General features: G+C 36.4%; 1 protein-coding gene and 1 long non-coding RNA gene across 2 annotated transcripts in view; one reads left to right on the top strand and one right to left on the bottom strand.

The window, feature by feature from the left end:
* TPH1 (tryptophan hydroxylase 1) overlaps nt 1–18,915 on the top strand; it is a 32,934-nt gene that overhangs the window by 4,726 nt on the left and 9,293 nt on the right. Inside the window, exons 2-7 of the mRNA XM_001366569.3 lie at nt 9,894–10,031; nt 11,439–11,622; nt 13,741–13,841; nt 16,851–16,918; nt 17,087–17,283; nt 18,655–18,790. Coding sequence (XP_001366606.2) covers nt 9,894–10,031; nt 11,439–11,622; nt 13,741–13,841; nt 16,851–16,918; nt 17,087–17,283; nt 18,655–18,790 — 824 coding nt within the window. The remainder of the gene's footprint in view (nt 1–9,893; nt 10,032–11,438; nt 11,623–13,740; nt 13,842–16,850; nt 16,919–17,086; nt 17,284–18,654; nt 18,791–18,915) is intronic.
* Nucleotides 11,926–13,100, bottom strand: LOC130455018 (uncharacterized). The gene is made up of 2 exons (XR_008912784.1): nt 12,799–13,100; nt 11,926–12,091 (listed from the first exon to the last, which is right to left on the bottom strand). It is a non-coding gene; the product is annotated as an uncharacterized LOC130455018 (long non-coding RNA).

Raw genomic sequence — 18,915 nt, 5'->3', positions numbered from 1 at the left:
GGTGTTGGAGTATATATTGATTTGATATAGTCTTATATCAAGTTTTGAATAAAATTTATCTGTTTCTTTATCCTTGATAAGCAACATTTATAATAAAATGCAATTATTTTGTAGTGGTCATTTTGTACTTATAGTCTATAGTAGTATTTATATAATAAAAACTTAAAGTCATGCTGCAATACAAAATGATGAGATATCCAATGAAATAATTTTTTTTGTTGCCCCACAGATGATAAAACCAACTCTGACAACTCATTTATTTGCTTCTCAAAGGAAGTAGCTGTGTGCCATTTCTCTATATAGCTCCAACTTCCTTACTCCTTCTGGTTTTGAGTGCACAGTGGAAGAAGTTCTGGATTTGAAGTAGATGACCTTGGTTTCAATCCTATCCCTGCAGTTTACTATGTGTGAACTTGGGCAAGTTACTTAACATCATTGGGCCTTATTTTCCTCATATGTAAAATGAAAGGGTTGGACTAATTCATCTTTAAGAACCTTAAAGATCTCAACCTATCATCTAAGAATTTCATTACAATCAAGGGACTCAAATATCTCAAGAGATCATATCTTCTCAGCTCAAAAGATCTCTTTATTCTCCTGAAAAGGTGGTTCCTTAATCTTAATTCTAGATATAATGAGTGCTTCTGAATATGAAGTGTTTCCTTTGGATGAACAAATTCCTACATCTTTAACTTCAATTCATGACAAGGTATTTGATTGGCTTCTCTACACATTTATCTAACATTGTTTACTGGACAAGGATCTTTCATTTAAAGTACCAGTAGTAAAATAAAAGCCTATAAATTGACTAAAAACAGCATTATTTTTACCACTCACTGCCTTATTTTCTTATCCTCTGTTCTAGTCACTTTAGAAGTTGATGAGGGCTTTACAAGATTGAGAGATATGTTGTAATTTTTTCTTTGCTTTATGAGTTGTGGTTCCCTCTCTTTCCACAAAAAATTCATCAAGTGGTCAGCCTACAGGTGCTGACTCTCTCCCTACTTAGCTGGGCTAGACCTTAGAAAGTAGACTGAGTTTGTTACAGGGGCCATACATGAAGTCTTCACAGATTGAGCCTGAAAGAGAATTCTAATGGGTATAACTTCTGAGAACCCAGGTTCATCTTTATACCACTATGAGCCATAAGAGTAGAAACTTTTTTGAAAGTAAAAAAGTTTTAAAATGAATTTTAAAAGTTACCATAGCATAACTTGCAATTAAAAATATGATAGCTCACTATATCCAAAAAGAAGCCCTTCATATTTAGAATAATTTGTGGTATCTAAAATTAGGGTTATCAAGTTGCCATTCCAGGAATGCTTAGAGGAGATATTTTGATTGAAGGAGATAATTTCTTGAGATCTATTTAAATCCATTGATTTGTATAATCCTTTGATCCTAATATAAATCTTTTCTATTTTTAAAATATTGCCTTTTCTCTGAAGAAACACAACTCAATTTTTTTGTTCATGAGCTGATACTCAGAAATTATTTGTGCCACTTGGATTACTCTAATGGTAGGGAAGGAGCACGTGAGTGCCAGCAGGTCACTGAGAAAGGTGACTCTAAAGGGTAGGTATATAGAGGTAATAAGTAATAGTTCCAAAGAAAGAATGGTCAAATGACAGTAACAGGTACAATTCTTGACCCTTGGACCTCCTAATACTACTTGGATTATGAACTTGTAAATGAGCTTCAAAGAATTACTCAATCAGAAAGTGTCTTGAATCTTCTCCAAGACAGTCACATGTGTTTGTTTTGGGAGTGCATTTGTACTACACCAAGTGAAAAGGACATGGAATGGGGGAGGTGTATATGGGAAGAGTGGAGATGCGATTACCAGAAAGATGCCCAGGTAGACATATGTTTTATTTATTATGTAGAGAACTTTGAAAGGATTTGTCTGTGGTTGGCGCTCAGAGAGAACTAGAGTGTGACCCCAGGCAAGTTATTGTACTATATTGAGAGGAAGGAGGAGGAGGAAGAAGAAGAAGAAGATGATGATGATGAAGTAGTTAGTAGTAGTTTTAAATAGACTTGCCCTGGCCATTAGGGATGTATAGAACTCAATTCAAACTCAGGTCTTCCTGACTACAAGTTTAGTTTTACGAATGGACTTGGAATCGTAAGATTAGGTTAAAATTGTAGTCCTGATACTGAATATCTGCATGATCTTGTCTAAGACATTTAACCTCTCTGAGTCTCAATTTCTAAATTTGTAAAACAGAAATGATAATATTCATGCCACTTTGCTTAGTACTAATGAAGAAAAGACTTGGTAAATTTTGAAGCATAAATAAGGGTTATTCTTCTAGATCCATTGTGGTATCATAAAGAGGTCTTCAAAGGCTCAGCCTTTGAAGAGTTAACTATGAGGGAGACAAGAATCACATGTATGAAAACTTTGGTCCAATACTTTAGAGTATATAATCAAGTGTGTTATAGGAAAGTCAGTATAGCAAGTGGACAGAGAGCAGGCTTTGGAGTCCCAAAGATTTGTGTTTTAAGTTACTTCTGCCATGCATTTTGGCAACATGACTTTGGGAAAGTCACTTAATCTAAACCAACATCTGTAGAACTGCTAGTCCATAGATTTTTTGGGATATCATCAGAGATAGGATAGATGATACCTCCTTCTCCCTCTGCCTCTACTGTGTCCAAAAACAATACAAGAAAAAGACCCAGGGATTCTTCTGGAGTTTTTAGATATGTCTCCAGATGCTATACATTGGATAGTAGCCCTCAGCTTATAAAGAAGATCCCTGCCAACTAAATTCATTGGTAAATTTGGCATTAGGAGAAAGGAATGTTCTACACTTAGAGGTCCTAGGGAACCTATTCTTGGTTCTAGCTTCTTTACTTTCTGTGGTTTTCCTGACACACCCACAACCTCCATAGTACCCATTGCTTTGCATTCCCCAGGTGATGTTTGTAACACTGATTTACTTGCACTGGTATCCAAAAAACAATCATAAAACTGGGTCCCCACTTTTAGGGTTACATGGGGTTCTGTGCTATTCTCTGGAGAGTGTGTTGGTATCATAGGTGCTGAGATACTAGGATCAGGAAACTTTAGCTCTTTTTCCTGTCCTTCACTCTCCAATTCCCCTTTTATTTCTGCACCACTAATTTGCCAGGGCTCAGTATTCTCACTACACTCACAACACCTTCCATTAATTTCTACTATATTGCTCACACTTTCTATTTCATTATCCACATATTCCATTCCACAATTTTCATTTTGCTCTTTGGTAACTATACTGTCCTGATTACACCTTCATAATGCACTTATACCCTTTTGCCCACCTAGTTTCTGTACATTTCCACCAGCTACCTGAGAGTATTTTGGATGTGCACCTGATTTTATAAATTCTTGCATTGTGTTTAGGTCTGGGGCTTGTTGAGATTTATGGCAGCATCCAGTATTGTAGTTGTTAGTGTAATGAGGTCTTTGGTATGTATTATTAAATCCATTGTTGAAATGGTTATTGTACCCATAGTTATTTTGCCTAAACCCATTATAATTTTTGAATGGACTGCCTTGGTTTCCCCAATAATGTCCAGAGAACTGTCCCCTGAACCTACAGTCCCTCATCATGTGGACCACTCTATGGCACAAGAAACATCTTGCTGGATTCTGTCTAAATTGCCTAGGGTTGAAATTGTTCCTAGGTGGCTTATATGTTCATAGTGCTGCTATTGCTTTAACTTGTTGGATTTCATTGTCTTTTAATTTTAGTTTCAGTTCCTTAATTTCCCTGTGTAGATTGTCAATCACATCAGTTTTTTCATCTGATTGCCAATCTCTTTCATCCTGCCATATGTAAGTTGCAATTAATTTAAGTTCTTTTAACCCCATAGAAAACCAATCTGGAGAGCTGCTTCTAAAGAAGTTTCTCACAACTGGACAAGCATTCTTGACAAACTGGCAGCATATGTGACCTATGTTATCATCTGTTAATAAATCAAATCCTAGCCATTTTTCACAGGATTCTATTATATGGTCTAGGAAACTTGCTGGAGTCTCTCCTATCTCCTGCCTAAGGCACTCAAACTTTGACCAAGTCCCTGGGTGTTTGGAATTCAATTTCATTGTCTTGATTATAGCTTCCCTTGCCATGCACGATTTCCTATAAGCAGTTACAGAGTAATATTCCCAATCTGAATTTTCCTCCAGCTATTTCTGGGAGTTTTGTTGGTTTCCTCAATTATTCATTGTTTTTCACATTTTGTCAGAGCTTCATCCATCAGAATTTTGAAGTTCAAATAAGAAGGATCAAAGATCTTAATTACCCTTTTAAACTTCTTAACTACTTGTATAGGTTCCTCCTCAAATTTTTGAATTCTCTTTTTTTATGGCATTGAGGTCTGCCTGAGTGAATATCTGGTGGGCTTTTACATGCCAGACTCCTAGTCAACTGTATACAAAGAGGCCAGCATCAGAATTAGTAAAGGCAGATAAGATATAGTTTGTTGTATTGTCAAAGACAATACAGGTTTTAGAATTTCACAACTAATCAAATCATGTACGTATGCAGACATGGTTATGAATAAGAGTAAGTTGGGCAGGTAAGTTAGTTGAAAGATAAAATGTCACATTGTTTTTAAGCAGCTGGCTTTGCTGAGTTGAAACTGACTGGGAGAGGGTTATGGATCCCCCTAGTGTTCTGCTTGAGTTCCAGTGGCTATTGGATTGGGGCTGAGAGTGAAGATTTTAAACTGCCAGATAAATGGGTAAATGGGTAAATGGCAGTTGTTGACCAAAAATGGCATTTGTAGGCTTTGAAAATTCCTGTTAAATTTGCCAAATGAAGTAATAGGGTATAAAATGATGTTTTAAAGGAGAATATTGTGGTAAATCATCTCATCTTCTTGAAGGAAAGCCAGGAGTGACTTCCCTTCACTGGGCCAGTATACAACTACTTGGAGACTAATTTCTCTATAAAAATATATTTATTTGTATTTTAAAAGATATGACTATAAAGATTATAAATAAGGAAGCAACACTACAGGGAAACTAAGCATCCACCCACACTTCTACATTTGCCACAAGGTGCAAAGTCTTCTGGTTTTGATGCTACACTGAACTCCTTATCACTACCTAAAAGCCCATAAACATGCTATCTGACTAAATCTAATCTATAATCCTTATTAAAAGTAATTTAATTTTGTTAAAAGTATCTCCAAGTAGACAAAAGTCAATTAGCTCAATGTATCAGAGGCTAACTGACCAGAACTCAGGTCTTTCTCCTCTCCCAAACAGCTCTCAAACAGCAGATCTGAAAATTTCTTCTTCACGATGAATTTCCACAGTGAGGAAAGTGGAAAAATCATCCAGATGGTTTCTGAGTTCCCCTTCTTTCTCACCACAGCAAAGCTAGATCCAGAGAGCAAGATCTCAGCTGGTCTGTCTCCTTAGAAGCCAGAGCTCTGCCTGCTCTCCTCTCTTCAAAGTTCCAAGCTCCTGCACAGAACTCTCTTACCTCTGAAGCGTGAGAGACACCTTTCCAAAATTCCTTATCTTATGAAACCTAATCAATATCTATTTTCTTTTTTTAAATGGAAAAACTTTATTTAATTAATTAATTTAGAATATTTCCCCATGGTTACAGGATTCATGCCCCATCCCCACCCCCTCCAACCAAGGAGCAATTCCACTGGGTTTTACAATATCTATTTTCTATGTCATTCCTATATGCATCAGGAAACTTTTTAAGGCTATATTCAATCAATTGATAAGCAATTATTTTAAGCACTTGCTGGATACTGTGATAAGCTCTGATGATGCCAAGAAATAGTGAAAAGAGTCTCTGCCCTCGATAAATTTACATTCTAATAAGGAAAATAAAATGTATACAAATAGATGTCTGTATAAGATAAATACATAGTATATGAAAGGTATTAGTAGCTATGGGGGCCAGGAAAATCCTCCTGTAGAAGGTAGAAGGTAGAAGGTAACATTTGACTTGAATCTTGAAGAAAGCAGAAATTCTAAGTTGTAGAAAAGGTGCAGTTCTGTATTGGCAGGTTTGGTTCCTTATACCAATGAATCCTCAAGTCTTGTGGAAAAAAAAAAGGAAGTGCTCTATAGCACTTCAGAGAGAGACAGAGAGAGAGAGAGGAGATCAGCATGGGTTTATGGCAAGGACAAGAATTAATTGAAGTTTTTGGATAACCAGAGGAAACAGGGAGAAGGATGTCAAAGGCAGAGATAGAGGATAGGTAGTGGCTAAAGAGGAAGAGAAAGGATCATATGGTCCAGAAACTGGTTTGACTAGAACAGGTCATGGAGCAGTAGGAGATACATTTAGATAAGAAAGATGAGTCTGAATGATATTAGTATCCATTTTATCCATGTTAGTGCCTTATCCTATTACTGGCCAGCAAGCTTCTTAAGGGCAGGGACAGCAGCACATAATCTTATCTTAAAGCTCATGCACCTCCTACAAGAGAACTTTATCCACCTTTCTTCTTGCCTGCCCTGCCCCAATGCTAGAACCTTTTTCCAGGCAATTACCTTGGATTTTCTCTCTATATACTCCTACATATATATACTGACTTCCCCAGTAGAATGTCCCTTGAGAGCAGGAACTGTTTCATTTTTTTTTATTTATGGAAAGCTCTTAATGAGAACGGATTGTCTGGTTATTTAAACTTTATATATCCATCAGCACCTGACATGGTGCTTGGCACACAATAAAGGCTAAATAAATCTTATACAGTAGACAAGTACATAAGTTTAGATTTAAGCAAATAGTTAGGAAATCATAGTAGAGTCATGAGTATGGGGATGGCATGATGGTGATTAGGAAGGGGGATGTTGGTAGTGGCTTCCGGGCTGCAAGAGCACACTGATGACTGAGGACTCAACCTGAGTGATATAACATTTCTCCTTGCCTTAGGAAAAAGGGGTACAATACTGGTCCAGGAGAGACAGAGACCCTTCAAAGCAGCCTGTAGACAGATTTCAAGGGGTCTGTGAACTTGGAGGAAAATGAACTTTCACTAATCTCTAACTGAAATTTAGCATTTCCTTTCATTTAAAAACATGATTCTGATAAATTTTGGAAGGAATATAGCAACATTGGAACTCTAATGCATTGTTGGTGGAGTTGTGAAAGGATCCAACCATTCTGGAAGGCAATTTAGAACTATGCCTGAAGGACTATAAAACTGTGCTTACTCTTTGATCCTGAAGAGGTAGATCCTGAAGTTCTTGTAGACCACTACTAGGTCTATATCCCAAAAATATAATAAAAAAAATTTTAAAAATGATATTTGTAGAAAAATGTTTATAACAGCTCCTCTTGTAGTGGCAAAAAATTAGAAATAGAGGGCATGTCCATCAATTGGGAAATGGCTGAACAAATTGTGGTAGATGGTGGTGATAGAATACTATTGTACAATAAGAAATGATAAGCAAGACGATTTCAGAAGAAGGTGAAAAGATCTGCATGAACCAATGCAGAGCAAAATAAGCAGAACCAGGAGAATATTGTATAGTAATAGCAATATTGTGTGATGATCATTTATCATGAAAATTTGGCTATTCTCAGCAATGCAATGATCTGGGTCAATTCTGAAAGACTTATGATGAGGAGTGCTATCCACCTCCAGAGAAAGAAAATAACAATGGTTTCATTTTATACTCTTACAATGACCAATATAGAAGTGTGTTTTGCTTGATAATACATGTATAACCTAGATCAAATTGCTTACCTTCTCTGAATGGGGGGAGGGAAGAAAAGAAAGGAGAAGATTTGGATCTTATAATTTTGGAAAATGTATGTTGAAAATTATTATTTCATGTAACAGGGAAAATAAAATATCTTTGAATTAAAACAAACAAACAAACATGATTCTGAGAAAGGGTCCAAAGGTTTTACCAGACAACCAAAGGAATGCATAACACAAAAAAGGTAAGAAATTCTGGTCTGGTCTAATCCTTTTAAATAGTCAGAGTTTATTTTTCTATGTGATCGCTGTGATTTCTAAGTGACCCTGTGTTAACCCCACTTGTCTAGCCCTTACCACTATTTTGTCTTGGAATTGATACTTAGGATCGATTCTAAGATGAAAGGTAAGGGTTTTAAAACAAACAAACAAAGCAACCCACTGGAGTTCCTTCTACCATTTTTTCATGGACAAATTATCTTATGTGTGAAGGAGAAAAAGAAACCTCATGAAAGATACTGGCCTTAGGTAGTCAGGAAACCTGGAGACTTTGACATTAACTTGCTTAGTGACTTGGGGAAAATCGAAGTTTGATCCTGAGTTTCTTCATCCGTAAAATGAAGATATTTATCTTGGAATAGAGAGAGGCAGCCTGGTATGAGATGGTGCTAAACTTGGAGGCAATAAAAGCTGATTTCAAATACCCATTCAGATGTACTAGCTCCAGGATCCTGGGGAAATAACTGCTTTTGTCATTGAGTTATTTATCTGTAAAATGCAGATAATAATGACACCTATTCTACATGGTCAAATAATGGAATTAATATGCTTTGCAACCCTTCAAGTACTATATAACTGTCAGCTAAAGAAATTATTATCTAATTGAGGATCTAAACTAATATGGGTTTTGAAAACTGTCAAATGCTTTCTTTATTTTTAAAAAAGTGAGATGTTTTCCCTTGCTGCCCAGTTACTTTTTAATCATTATTAATCATTTACGTTATTACTCTGTGCTTTTTTTCTTAAATGATTTAGAGGTACCATTCCAAAGAATGTACACGTGATAAGTTTGTTTCTTCCCTCAAGGGGTCCCCCTCCTGGTATGTGGTATGACAAAAACACATGCTACACAGTAACCATGAGTCTATTGCCAGGTCTGCATGTTTCTCCACAAAGGAGGCTGGGAACAAACCCAAGAGGTCCGTTGACTCAGGAGAGTTTCCAACAGCTACAACCCAAAGAACAAAATGTAGACTGTTACCATTCCATATTTCACTCCCAGTCTGGCAAATCAAATTTTCTTCTTGTAAGGAGTCCTGTTCTTGGGTGCCTGCCTCTTACTAGTCAGGGTGGGCAAGCTGTCTACATTTTCTGAGCCTCACATTTGACTCCAAATTTATTTCTTCTTCCACTCCCTCATTCTGCCTCCTTCAGAGTTAGCCAGTTGGCTAGAGCAGTAAAGGGGAAGTGGGAGAGAAAGGGAGCACAGAAGAAAGCCTTTGGGGGTATGTGCAATACTCTCGATGTTCAGAGAATAGAGATTGTATTAGTGGATGCTCTGTTCCATCAAGATTTTGTTTGTACTCTTTTTTTTTTTAAACCTTACGCGTCCTGCCTCAGAATCAGTATTGGGAATGGTTATAAGGCAGAAGAGTGATAAAGCTAGGCAAAGGGGGTTAAATGACTTGGCTAGGGCCACAGAGCTAGGGAGTGTCTGAGGTCAAATTTGAATCTAGGGCCTCCTATCTCTAACCATGGCTCTCAATCCATTGAGTCACCTAGTTGCCCTCCTATTCACACTCTTGAATTATATTTGGGCCACCAAGCATGTGGTGGTAGATTATTAAAAAAAACAAAAAACAAAAAACTAAGGGGCAGCTGGGGTGGCTCAGTGGATTGAGAGCTAGGCCTAGAGATAGGAGATATCTGGGTTCAAATCTGGCCTCAGATATTTCCTGGCTGTGTGACCCTGGGTAAGTCACTTGACCTCCATTGCCTAGCCCTTACTGCTCTTCTGCCTTGGAAGCAATAAGGGTTTAAAAAAATTTTTTTTTTTTAAAGATACTCAGCAAATGCCCACTTATAGGAAAAGAATTATGTTGTATTATCTTTTTCAAGGAAAAAACACCCCAAATTGATACTTCTCAGATAAGTCTGCCTAGCTCTCCTAAGTGTCTTCTTAGTCATTTATCAATATTTTTGCATTTATTTTTTAGATAAACAAAATTAATTGTATCATGATTGAAGACAATAAGGAGAACAAAGACCATTCTTCAGAAAGAGGTAGAGCTGCTGTCATTTTTTCTTTGAAGAATGAAGTGGGAGGACTTGTAAAAGCTCTGAAACTCTTCCAGGTAAATGATCTTCATATCTTTGTGAAATGGAAGTCTTTAATATTATGCTTGAAACATGCATTTAGGTTTAATTCGTTTTCTATTGAGGTGACATACAGAGAACTCTTAATAGAGCCCTAAAAATAATTCCTTTCCCCCTCACCCCAAACCAACAAACCCAGATCTTTTTTCTTGTTGATAAGTCTTATTCTTTATAACAAGATGGACCCCACCTAGCTAAACTAATTTACAATGAATCCTTAACACATAACCCTTTGCTCCCACCATTCGTGTCCCCTCACCATTACTTGCATATGCCAAGCTCATTCCTTCCTTTATCCCTTTGCTCATGCCAATTCCTGGGTCTAGTATGTTCTTCCCTAATCCAAATCCTTTCTACCTTTCAAAGCTCATTTCAATTTTTAAATGTTCCATTAAAATCTTCCCTGAATTCACTGCCCTCAAAGGATTGTCCTTTAAATTCTGATTATGTTTAGTCTTTACCTTACAGCCTAGGATCCTCTTGAATTTTTCCCCCTTTCTCCCTCCCTCCCTCCTTTTCTCTCTCTCTCTCTCTCTCTCTCTCTCTCTCTCTCTCTCTCTCTCTCTCTCTCTCTCTCTCTCTCTCTCTCTCTGTCTCTCCCCCTCTCTCTCCTCCCCAACAATAGAGATAAAGACACACATAGGTCAAATTTGATGCGACCCTAAATTAGAAGGCACAGAAAATCATTGCATCATAGAGTCAAGATCCAAAAAGACTATGGTAGTCTAGAGCACTGGGTCAAATCTAATATGATGAAACTGAATGAGTGTAAGAGTAAAGTCCTATACTTAGGTTAAAAAAAAGTTTTAGTAGCATAAGATGAGGGAAGCATGGGCATATATTAGTTTGTCTCAAAAGAAGATTTAGGATTTTAATGGGATGCAAGTTCATTGTGAGTCTATAATGTGATACAGGAACCAACATAGCTAATTCAGTCTTAGGCTATATAAAGAAAAACATAGTATCCATGATTGGACAGGGAATATCCCCCTGTACTAATACCAATCATCTCACAATTGAGGTACTGTGCTCCTTTCTGTATACCTCTGCTCAAGAGACACAGATTGATAAACTGATTAATTGGTAGGTCAACAAATTAATCTATTAGTTGGTTGATATACAGATAAAGCATTTATTATGTGCCTTGACCTGTGTAAAGGATTGGGATACAAATAAATGCTTTTAAAGATTTAGGGGGAGAAAACAATTAAGTCTTATCATTGAGGATGATATTAGAAACAACTTTGTTGCTCTTGCATTTGGCATTTTGAACATGTAAAGTTAATTTTTAAATGATAATAAAATTTGATTGTTGTAAATTTAGTCAGAAAATTGCTTATTATTGAGAGAATTTCAGATGATTTTCACTCATTGATTTGAAACAGGAGAAGCATGTGAATTTGGTGCACATTGAATCCAGAAAGTCAAAGAGAAGAAACTCAGAATTTGAGATTTTTGTTGATTGTGATACCAACAGAGAACAACTGTATGACATTTTTGATCTATTGAGATCCCATACGAATGTCCTGTCTGTGAATTCCCCAGAGGCTTTTTCTATGCAGGAAGAAGGTAAGTCTGAAAGAGAGAAAATACTCCCTAAAAGAACAAATGAGTTGTACTTTAAGCATCCATCAAGCATTTGTTTGCTCATGAGCATCTTCTGTAGAGACCAGCCCCATGTTTAGCAGGATAATGTTCCCTCCCCAACCACAACAACAACAAAAAGTTAAAATTCAGTGGATCTTTGTTCTCCAGGAGATCTCAGGCTAGTTGGAAGTTACAACATAGACATACAACTAGAGAAAAGTTTCAAGGCAATGTCTGAGTAAATGGAAACAAACAATACAGTACAATTCAACCCATTGATGTATCTGATAAGATGGCATGGAATTTAATAAAGGAGTTAATCAGAGAAGGTTTTCTGGAGAAAGTGAGTTGTAAGTTATTTTTGAAGGGACTAGTGTTGAGGTTATGGCATGGTTTGGGGCAGAAGAATGAGAATCACATTGCTTCTTAAGTTTATTCTTTGACTTCATTTCTATGAAAATGAAAAAGAAATGGCTTTTGTAAAGGAAGTCTTCAGTAGAAGAACATTAATTACTAATTTTTCATATATCATTTCAATTTCTGAATTATCACAGATTTTTATATTTCTCAAGTCTCTCTAACCATAATTTTAAAACATTAAAATTACATAAGTAATTTGATTATACAGAGCAAAAACATTTCCTCATTCTGTTGTATGCTTGGAGAGATAACCAAATTCAAACTTATGCCTTGTTTTTAGAACATAGAATTCATTAAGTGCTTATGACATAAGGCAGAGGAGCCATATATTTTATTGTTATCATTATAATAATAGTTATTTTTTGTTAAATAAGTGCCTGCCAAATGATTTGAATAATAAACACATTATCTTCTTATACATAATCCAGAAATAATTTCTTTTTTGTTTCTTCAGTGAGGTTTGCCACCATGGAATCAAATTTTTATATTCTGCCAATTATTTTTGCTGCTATGCAGTCCTTTGATTCCATTTTCACAATCCCCCTCCCCCCCATCTTAAACTATTCAGGAATATTCTGCTGTGGTTCCATGTCCTCTTAGGAAGCATAGGGTTTTCTTTCTCATCATGCATTGATTAATTTTCCTTTGTCTTGAAATATGCATTTGCAAATGTCTGGATTCATTTAGATGATCTGGAGATCATATCCCATTCTGTCATTAATATTTTCCCTATTTTACCTGCTTATGCTGTACATTTTTAACTGTTTCCTTTTTCCTGAGATCTTGGATAACCTCAGGCTTTTTTCTTCATATTCATTCCCCTATTCTCACCCTCTTCAAAGTTTAGTTTTCCTGAGAGCTCAACATCAAAGTTGTCTCTACTTCCTTACATACTGAGCAATACATGCTTCACTGATCTTGGTCTTTGCCACACATGACCTTTGGGGTGACCAAACAGGCCACTAGCTGTATACTAGACCTGGTAGACATATACACAGATGCGTGTACACACACACACACACACACACACACTCACACCCAGACACACACTGGCATCCTGGGCCAGTTCTCTCTGTCCCTCTGTTCTCTGACTGACCATTGTTGTAGCACAGAGGGTTGCTATGCAACAACATCTTCTTGGCTTTGTATGGCACATAGGATCATAGAACTAGATTTTGAAGTGATCTTAGAGGACATCTAGCCTGAAAGCCTCATTTTTACAACTAAGGAAACTGAGGATCACAGAGACTCAGCAACTTAGTTAAGGTTATTCAGGTAGGAAGTGCCAGAGATAGATAGAATTTGAACCCAGGTCTTCTCTCTCCAGAGCCAATGCCCTTTCCATTCTATGATGCTGCTTCTTGAATATTTTTCTCATAATATCCCTGTGAAAGAGGCATTGCAAGTATTATAATCTCCATTTTAAGGATGAGAAAACTTGAAGAGGTATTTGTCTGAGGTTATAAAATTAGGTAGTACCAGATCTAGGGTCATCCTGATTTCAGGTTTAGCACTTATTCTATTGCACTGCACTGCCTTTCACTTTACCACATTGCCTCTTAGGTAAAGATGTTATCTAAAAGCAGGAAGTTTACTTATTTATTTAATCATACATTTATTTTTTGTTGTAGTGCTTCATTGAAGACTATTGCTTTACAGCTTGATTTTGTGTACTTGCAGATATGGAGACTGTTCCCTGGTTTCCAAAGAAGATTTCTGACTTGGACAAATGTGCCAACAGAGTTCTGATGTATGGAGCAGAGCTAGATGCTGACCATCCTGTATGTTAATTAAGGCAGAAGCTTTTTGCAAAATTGACTTTTAAAATTCACAGGAATATTGTTTTTTGTTTATTTTTATTTATTTTTATTTTTTGAAAATTTTATTTAGTTAATTTAGAATATTTTTCCATAGTTACATGAATCATGTTCTTTCCTTCCCTTTCCCCCATCCCCCTCCCACAGCTGACGTGCAATTCCACTGGGTTTTACATGTGTCATTGATCAAGTCCTATTTCCATAATTATTTGTATTTGCATTAGGGTGATCGCTTAGAGTCTACATCCCCAATCATATCCCTCTTGACCCATGTGTTCAAGCAGTTGTTTTTCTTCTGTGTTTCTACTTGCACAATGCTTTCTCTGGATGCAGATAGCATTCTTTCTCATAAGTACCTCTGAATTGTTCTGGATCATTGCATTGCTACTAGTAGAGGAGTTCATAGGAATATTGTTGAGAAACCAGCAGGCTATTTCTTTTTTTTTTCTGAGTTGAAAATCTAGCTTTATTTTGTGGCCAAACAGATTTGGAGTTCTCACAATGCCTAGCCTGTAGCAAAGACATTGTTTAGATGTAAAACAATCTGTCACCATGCTTTTGACAGTCAATTAACATAAGTGATTAACAAAACCAAATGTACAAAATAGGTCACTAAAGTTTAGGATATATTTGTTAAGACAGTTAATAAATTATATATTTTTAAAAAAGGTATAAGATAGACAGTCCCTATTTGCCCTTGTCCTTTGGGTACTTTATTATTTTTTAAATTAATTTATTTAGTCAATTTGGAACATTATTCCTTGTTTACAAAATCACATTATTTCCCTCCCTCCCCTCTCCCCACCCTTCCTGCAGTTGACATGAAATTCTATTGGGTATTACATGTGTCCTTGATCAGAACTTATTTCCATGTTGTTGGTGTTTGCATTAGGATGATCATTTAGAGTCTACATCCCCAACCATATCCCCTTGACCCATGTAAACAAGCAGTTGTTTTTCCTCTGTATTTCTACTCCCATAGTTTTTCCTCTGAATGTGGATAGTGTTCTTTCTCATAGATCCCTCCAGGTTGTTCAGGAACACTGCATTGCCACTAATGGAGATTTTGATTATACCACAGTGTATCAGTCTCCGTGTACAATGTTCTCCTGGTTCTGCCCCTCTCACTCTGCATCAATTCCTGAAGGTCGTTCCAGTCTCCATGGAATTCCTCCACTTTATTATTCCTTTCAGCACAATAGTATTCCATCACCAACATATACCACAATTTGCTCAGCCATTCCCCAATTGATGGGCATCCCTTCATTTTCCAATTTTGATCACCACAAAGAGCGCAGCTATGAATATTCTTGTACAAGTCTTTTTCCTTATTATCTCTTTGGGGTACAAACCCACCAGTGCTATGGCTGGATCAAAGGGCAGATAGTCTTTTAGCACCCTTTGGACATAGTTCCAAATTGCCCTCCAGAATGGTTGGATCAGTTCACAACTCCACCAGCAATGAATTAATGTCCCAACTTTGCCACATCCCCTCCAGCATTCATTACTTTCCATAGCTGTCATGTTAGCCAATCTGCTAGGTGTGAGGTGAAACTTCAGAGTTGTTTTGATTTGCATCTCTCTGATTATAAGAGATTTAGAACACTTTTTCATGTGCTTATTAATGGTTTTGATTTCTTTAACCCAATAGGCTATTTCTAATCAACTAGATGTTTGTCTTATGCTGGTTTGGGAGGAAAGGGTTGGTTTTTCATGGTTAACAAGCTAAGTAGCTACCTATATGATAAGATCTAGAGATATTGCATGGCGTTGCCTGTTCCTAAATGGCCTTCTACCAATGGACCCAAAATACTTTCTTTTGGTTTGAATTATGCAGGTGAAGGTAGAGGTAAAATATAGTAAGGAGATGAGGCAAATATTCAGATGATTTTGATCCCAGATTCCTGGGAGTCTATTTTTGAGATCTAGAATGGATCTCACATACCATTTGCATCAACTTCTTCATTTTGCAGACAATACTCAGGAAAGTTGTGGTTTGCCCAATATCATGCAGGCAATAAACTAGTGGGCAGCTAGGTGGTACATTGGATATTAGGTGTAAAATCAAGAAGACCTAAATTCAAATCTGGCACCAGACTCTTATTAATTGTGTGATTTGGGGCAAGTCGTTTAACCCTGTTTTCCTGAGTTTCCTCAATTGTAAAATGATCTGGAGAAGAAAGTAGGAAGACATTCCAATATCTTTGCCAAGAAAATCCCCAAAAGGGGCTACATAGAGTTGGACACAACTCGAAACAATTGAAAAATAACTAAACTTCAAAGATGGAATTTGTAACCAGATGGACTGACTACGGAACTAGAAAACATTAACTGTACCATGCTAGTTATCTAGTCCATTCCCCCCATACCCTTTTTATAGATGGGAAACTAAGGTCAAAGGAGATTATGACTTATCTAAGGTCAAAAATATATAAATATCAGAGCTGATATTTGAACTCATATTCTGTGAGAGTCCAAATGCAAACCTCAGGAAGAAATAATATCTGTATAAGATCATGTTTGATTATTTGTTACTTCTGAACTTGAGAAAAGTTTTTAGTTAAGTACTACAGTGGTTAGAGGGTGAAACTTAATAGTCAGGAAACCCCATGTTCAAATCCAGTCTCACACACCTTATTAGCTATATGACACTGGACATTTAACCTCTGTCTGCCTCAGTTTTCTCTTCTGTAAGATGAGGATAAAAATAGCACCTACTTCTTAAGGTTGTCAATATGAAAAGTGATAATATTTATATAATATTTTATAAATCTTAAAGTGCTATATAAATATTATTCTTTTAATATTTGTTAGCCAATATGGTAGTTAGAATAAAAATATTTTAAAATGGGATTTTAAGAAACTCATAACATACAGAGATGATTATACAATTTTTCATCTGATATTGACACAAAACTCAATATTTTAAAATATTGAAATATATTTTCTCTGTTTTCTCTCTCCAAATCTCAGGGTTTCAAAGATAACATATACCGAAAAAGACGCAAATATTTTGCAGACTTGGCTATGAATTATAAACAGTAAGTCTATGTGAAAAAACATAATCGAATTTTGAGACAATAGTGAAATAACGCATGCATGTAGAACAAATAGTCCTTGTTTACCAATTAACTAAATTGAAGGAAGTAAAGAAAATGTTTCTTGTGGATTTCTAATTCAAAATAACATCCATATTTTATCCCATGTAGTGGTGACCCCATTCCTAAGATTGAGTTCACTGAAGAAGAGATAAAGACTTGGGGAACTGTGTTCAGAGAGCTCAACAAACTCTACCCAACCCATGCTTGCAAAGAATATCTCAAAAACCTACCTTTGCTATCCAAACACTGTGGGTATCAGGAAGACAATATCCCTCAACTGGAAGATGTCTCACGCTTCTTAAAAGGTAGCATGTCCATTGTTTAGTGTCAAGAAATCATACTCGATTATTTGCTTAATGTCAGAAGTATAAAACTTCCCAAAGAAGAATGAAAAGATTAAAAATTGCTGTGTATCTTTGCACAAAAAATACATAGTGGGAAGCAAAATCATGTGACTCCAAAGGGAGGTACTTGTGATATTTGGCATTATTGTTGCCTTGTCTTCATATTTTCCTATGGAATTCAGATAGAAATAATTCTGAGACAAGTTGTTCTCCTGCTTTTTTAAAACTATGTATTTAATATTCAGTGAACTACTGGAGTGTTAGATTAGGCATAGACTGATGAATTTGGAGTTAGGAAAAAATGAGTTAAAATTTACCTCAGGCACTTAATAGCTGAGTGACCCTGGGCAAGTCACAACCTCTTTCGTCTTCACCTTCCTCATCTATAATAGGCGGATAACTTATGTTGTAGGGTTGTTATAAGAATCAAATGAGATAATAAATGTAAAATGCTTTGAAAATCTTGTTAGTTATAATAATGTTATAATATATAAGAATAGTATAATTTAATGCTATCATTTATGTGGGTATCCTTGCCACCATAGTTTCATGAAGGTTTTATTTATTTATTTATTTTGTTTTGGGAAAATTTTATTTAATTAGTTAATTTAGAATACTTTTCCATGGTTATAAGATTCATGTTCTTTCCTTCCCATACCTCACCTTAGCTGATGTGCAATTCCACTGGGTTTTACATGTGTCATTGATCAAGACCTATTTCCATAGTATTAATATTTGCACTAAAGTGATCATTTAGAGTCTACATCCCCAGTCATATCCCCATCAACCCATGTGATTAAGCAGTTGTTTTTCTTCTGTGTTTCTGCTCCCACAGTTCTTTCAGGAAGCATTTAGAGCAGAATTCACATGTAGATAATATTATTAAGGGAGAGCAAGAATGTTTAGAGATCAGCTTTCTGAGACTAAAGGGAAGAAAGGAAGCCATGGTGTCCTACCAAATGCCTCTTGATGTCACTGTCAAAGGAGTATTGAGATCAATAGGAAGCTAGATGCTGCAATGCAATAAAGAACTGGACCTGAAGTCAGGAAGATCTGAGTTCAAATATATCTTTAGGCACTTAAATAGTTGGAAACCCTTGGGCAAGACACTTAACCTTCACTTGCCTCAGTTTCCCTATTTGTCAGATGGAAATGATAATAACACCTCTTCTCGGGTTGTTGTGAGGATCAGATGTGATAGGAGTTGAAAAGTGCTTAGCACAGTGCCTTTTATATAGTGTTTTATATAAAAAATATTATTATTATCTTATCCAGAATGGAAATGCTCAGGGCTCATGACCTCTTCTTGAACATTTCTTCATCATATTTCAGAGCGCACAGGTTTTTCCATTCGTCCAGTTGCCGGCTACTTATCTCCAAGGGACTTCTTAGCAGGTTTAGCGTTCCGTGTTTTTCACTGCACTCAGTATGTGAGACATAGTTCAGACCCTCTCTACACTCCAGAACCGTAAGTATTGTTGCTCGAGGATAACAAAAATCCTCATTCTATAGAATTCAGATATTCAATAAACATCTTTGCAGCATAGAGGGGGAAGGTAACATAAAGGGATAGAATGGGGTCATGAAGACCTG

This window comes from Monodelphis domestica, chromosome 6 (genome assembly GCF_027887165.1).
Source record: "Monodelphis domestica isolate mMonDom1 chromosome 6, mMonDom1.pri, whole genome shotgun sequence".
NCBI classification, from domain to species: Eukaryota; Metazoa; Chordata; class Mammalia; order Didelphimorphia; family Didelphidae; genus Monodelphis; species Monodelphis domestica.
This window is presented reverse-complemented; position numbering and strand designations above follow the sequence as displayed.